This window comes from Gastrolobium bilobum, unplaced genomic scaffold (genome assembly GCF_033153095.1).
Source record: "Gastrolobium bilobum isolate Gb01-03AN ecotype WA unplaced genomic scaffold, APGP_CSIRO_Gbil_v1 utg2703, whole genome shotgun sequence".
Lineage (NCBI taxonomy): Eukaryota > Viridiplantae > Streptophyta > Magnoliopsida > Fabales > Fabaceae > Gastrolobium > Gastrolobium bilobum.
Genome location: NW_026898904.1, coordinates 192,977 through 198,358, shown reverse-complemented (window position 1 = coordinate 198,358; position 5,382 = coordinate 192,977). Strand labels below are relative to the sequence as shown.

At 40.6% G+C, this 5,382-nt stretch overlaps 1 protein-coding gene across 1 annotated transcript; it reads right to left on the bottom strand.

The window, feature by feature from the left end:
- Positions 1-3,569: 3,569 nt before the first annotated feature.
- Positions 3,570-4,334, bottom strand: LOC133285305 (secreted RxLR effector protein 161-like). Its single transcript, XM_061482523.1, has one exon. It carries the CDS (start codon positions 4,332-4,334, stop codon positions 3,570-3,572), a length of 765 nt encoding a protein of 254 aa, XP_061338507.1.
- Positions 4,335-5,382: the final 1,048 nt, after the last annotated feature.

Below are 5,382 nucleotides of genomic sequence, written 5' to 3'. Positions count from 1 at the left end.
GCACTGTGGCTTTATTGATTCAGATTTAGCTTTTTAGCGTTAACTGAACAAAATGACCTAGCCAAGGTCTTTCATGCGGATTCCGCTTTTTGCTTTTAACCCAATTTTCTTAATTAGGTTTTCAAATTTGAGGCGTCATGGTGACTTGATCAAGGTCGTACCAATCTTCCCCTTGTTTTTCAAGCCTCATTTCATTTATCACAGCTTGTACACATGTTGTTTATTTTGACAACGTTTAGGATTCGGAAGCGTCCTTCCGTTTTCCTATGCCTCGGCTAGAAGCCACAGTCCTGCAGTATGCTTTTTATTTTTAACCTGTTTTCTTTCCAGGTTCTTGCACATTGCCAGACGTAGGTTTCCAATACCTTGGCTTTATAATATTTGACGTAGGTGTCATTTTTTGACTTCGTCTTGTTTCGTCGTTTTGACTTGTGAGTCATTTCAGATTGGGGTGTGATCCTTTTTCTAGGATCCCATCTCTCCAACCCTGTCTTCATTCTTTACCCCCGATTTCTATCATGGGTCTTTATCCCGGATTGGGGTGTGACCACATCTCTCCAAATCCGTCTTCATTTTATCCCGGATTGGAGTGTGCTCCTTTTTTCCAGGATCCCATCTCTCCCAACCGGTCTTCATTTTATCGCGGGTTGGGGTGTGATCCTTTTTGCAAGATCTCATATCTCCAAACCCGTCTTCATTTTATCGCATTTGCGAATATTTTTTTCTGTGTCTAGAAGTCGGCCATGTTCATGGTCCGAGCCTTGTTAGCCTTTGTTGTATGGCTTCAGCTATCTTGTTATGTTGACTTCTTTGCCGAAGTTTTATTGATTCATTGATCTATGTTCTGAATCCATAGATTCTTGTCGATCCGTGTTTCAGATTTATTTTTGTTCTTTCTTTGGTGCCGGGCTTCATGAGCCGGGTGCCGTGTGTACTATTTCAACATTCCTCCCTCAACCTTTTTTTTTGTTTTTGCCGAGGTATGTAGCTCGGACTAATTGACCAGTCTTTTTGACTGTCTTACCGAGATCTTGAAGTATGAGGATTGCTGCTTTTCTCTTTTAATTTTGGTTGCATTCCTGCACTTGCCCCCCAGTCCGGCAGTCGGGAAATCCGGGTTGTCGGGCTGTAGTGCTTTAATCCAAGTATCTTTATGTTGGAATCCTGACTTGCTTTTGTAATTTGCTTTTTTTGCTTATTTGAGGATATTCGAGATCCCTTTTCACTGATGCTGCGGGGTTTTGTTCCCAGTTCTTTGCATGTTTGGTTTGCAGAGTTAAGTTTCTCCTTGCTATAATTAGCCCAGATTTATATCTCGGATCTTTATTTCTATCTCGGATTGGATCTCGCATATCCGCCTTCAGCTTGGATTGGATTGGATCTCGCCATATCCGCCTTCGACTTGGACTGGATTGGATCTCGCCATATCCGCCTTCGACTTGGATTGGATTGGATCTCGCCATATCCATCTCCATTTTACCTCCGATTTGCATCTCGGATTTTTCGTTTAATTAACCATTTATATCCCGGAGGGCCAGTCTTCATTCTGACTTGGCCTCTTTTGTTGAAGCCTTATATTTAAGGAGACACATTTCGTCTCTTTGAATTGCATTGCTTCTTCTTGCATGGCTTTTTAATTTGGGCCCCACTTCTTTTGTGGTGCCATTTTATCTGAACCCGGCTTTATTTGCCGTGGTCTTTTCATTTTCTCGAGCCCGGGTTCTTGTGTCTCGACTCTTCTTTCAGCTTGGCTTCTTTCGCCTAAGTCTAATATTAGACTTCATCTTTACTTGGAGCCCAAAACTACGAGCTTTTTCTCAGTTTGGCTCTCTGGCCAAATCTTATCTATGTGGATTTTCTTCCTTGTTTGAGTGGATCTGGATCTCCTTCCTTTTTTAAAGGGATCTCTGCATCACCTGTTTAATTATTTCTTGCATCATAATAAAGCATGAAGAAGGCAATTAGTAATAATTTTGATTCAATCGTCAATCAGTAATTATCCAGTTGCAATCAGCAATTAATGATAATTCAATCAGCAAATTATATTTGACCATATTTTATGCTATATGATCTGATTGAGCACCCATCATAAAGCTCCATGCTTCCCAATTTTCTTGATCTTCATTTGTACTCCATAGGGAACGTGGCCTCATGTGAAACCTGATGCTCCTTTTTTCATGATAATATTTAAAATATCTGCCGACCTGTTTTTGTCAACATATAATACTAAACTCATGCATAACAATGTTGACCAACTTTCAAAATTATGCATCTCGCATATCAATGCTTATAGAAATTTTATATAAATTTTTTGTTTAGAAGGAACTCATGAAGATTATGATAATAATTTATGGGATATAAAAGTAAGGAAAAGAATGGTTCCTTATTATTTTGTAACCATCTTGCTTGCAATAGAGAACGGTTCCTACAATGTTATTCTCATGCCAATTTGATCCCGATTTTGGTCGCAATGCCGAACCGTTATAATTATTGAAGTATGATCCCGACTCTAGTTATGACTTAGTCGAGATGCTTATTGTTGGATGTTGGCCGAGATGCTTTTTGAAGTCGGCCTTGAATTTCAACCAACTCCTCTTCATCCTGCATATCAATTACCCATCTTTTGCTTGGAGAAATTGTTAGTAGCTACCAACAAATATATTATCTACTTGAGTAGATTGTGTATATAGAATATGTCATATGGTGACATTCGAAAGTAAATAAAATAGAATTATCATAAAGGAAGTTATCTCGTTATCTAAGTTGTATTTCGATGCCAGCGTCTTTAATGATGAAAGAGCTCGGCTTCCCAAGCTGGTTATACTCATAATGTGGCCTATAAGCTTGCGAAAGAGAGACTGGCCTTGGGGCTTCTCTTGAACCGAAATCATCAGGGGTTCTCTCACTTTAAGGCCTTGTCCACAGTTGGAATCATCATATCTCGGTTGAATGCTAGATCTCGGTTGAATGTTAGAAAAGTTGATTTAACATTGTTTGTTTTCATGCGTTGTTCTTGTAGCATCAAGTGCGAGATGGTTATCTGGGATAAAGAGCTTGAGCTGAGTCTTTATATTTCACTGCAAACTCTTTCTTGTGTCTAGAGGTATTTGCATTGCCTGATTATTTAGCTCTGCTCTTCCACATTTTTTTTTCTGCATATCACTATTTCTAGGAAAAACACATCGAACAAGAAGCATGTTTTGCAAAAGTATATAGCCTATGCGAGTGGCTCATGTAGTTGTTGTGAATCACAGGTCCTCTAATGGTGTTTCTCTCAAACACTTAAAACACACAAGGAGTTCTCTGAATATACCTCTTTGTATATCATTAACATTCAAGCCTTACATTCAAATGATTTACATGGTACTATTTAAAAACAATAGCAAATAACTAGAAATACTAATGACTAACTTAGGAAATCTAAACACATTAATGACTACTTCTTAGAAACTTTAAACTCATTAATGTCCACTAACAAATTCCTAAGGGACACACCTCTTCACCACAAAACCTTTCATTTTCTATTTTCTTTTATTCAAATAAAGTTTAAAACCCAACAAAACTCCTCCTTAAACTTTAATATCTCTACCATCCTTCATTCCCATCTTCTTCTTGCAATTTTCAAACAACAACGTCGGCAGAGGCTTTGTAAAAATATCTCCAACTTGATCCCGGCTTGCAACGTGAGTGAGCTCCACTTTTCCTTCTTTGACTTGATCTCGGATGAAATGAAACCTGACATCAATATGCTTACTTCTCTCATGATTGATCGGGTTCTTTGCTAACTCGATCGCAGACTTGTTGTCAACTCGGATTTCGGTTGCGCCGACTTGCCCTTGCTCCAGCTTGCTTAGTAAATTCCTTAGCCATATTACATGGCAAACACACCAAGATGCCGCAACATACTCGGCTTCACATGTAGACAGGGTCACAATGGGTTCCTTTTTCGACACCCACGTGAAAGCCGTGTTTCCCATGAAAAACACATAGCCAGCCGTGCTCTTTCTATCATCAACATCTCCGCACCAATCACTGTCCGAATAACCCGTCAACTTGTATTTGTCCGACTTCGAGTAATGAAGTCCTTGTGAGGTTGTTCCCTTCACATATCTCAGAATTCTCTTAGCCGCCTTCCAGTGAGTGTACCCCGGGTCTTCCATAAATCGACTTATGATTCCAACACTCAGACACAGATCCGGCCTCGTACACGTCAAATATCTCAGACTTCCAACTAGACTCCGGTAGTAACTCGGATCAACTCTCTCTCCTCCATCATACTTCGAAAGTTTCAACCCGGGTTCCATTGGCGTTGAAACCGGGTTGCAGTCTGTCATTTTAAACTTCTCTAGAAGTCCTTTTGCATAGGCTTCCTGAGAGACGAAGATCCCAGATTATCTTGTCTGACCTCCAGACCAAGAAAGTACCTCATCAGACCGAGATCCGTCATCTCGAACTCCTTCGTCATTTTCTTCTTAAAGTCTTGAATCATCCCTTCATCATTACCCAAGAAAATCAGATCATCAACATATAGAGCAACAAGTAGAATTTTACCTCCTTTCTTCTTCACATATAGTGCATGTTCATATGGACATTGTTCAAGTCCATCCTTCTTGAAGTAATTGTCAATTCTTGTGTTCCAGGCTCTTGGGGCCTGCTTCAATCCATACAAAGCTTTCTTCAGTCTCAACACTTTTCTTTCTTGTCCGGCTTTCATGAATCCCGGAGGTTGTTCCAGATATACCTCCTCTTCGAGTACTCCATTTAAGAATGCCGACTTCACATCCATCTGATAGATCGGCCATCCGAATTGGGCTGCTTGAGAGATCAACAGCCTGATTGTCTCCATTCTTGCTACGGGTGCGAACACCTTGTCATAATCAATACCGGCCTTCTGCCTATACCCTTTCGCCACTAGCCGGGCTTTCTATCTTTTGATCTCCCCTTTAGCGTTCATTTTCTTCTTGTAGACCCATTTCACACCAATGGGCCGACTTCCTCTGGGCAGCTCGGCAAACTCCCACGTCTTGTTTTTTTCTATCGCCTTTATTTCCTCCTCCATGGCTGATTGCCATTTCTCATCTCGGATTGCTTCTTCAAAACTCACTTCTTCAGAATCTGCCAACAGACATACCAAGTGTGCTTCACTGGTGGAATCATACAAATCTTGTAGACTCATCAATCTCGGTTGTCTCTGCTCTTCATCACTATCTGAGTCATTCGGATTCTCAGGAATCCGGGTCGAAGGTTGTCCGACCTCAATTGATATTAGTTCGGGTTCCACATTGACCCCGGATGGACTACTCCAGTCCCATCCATCTTCCTCATTCACTTTTACATCTCGGCTCACAACACCTTTTTATTGACGGGGTCCAGCAACTTGTA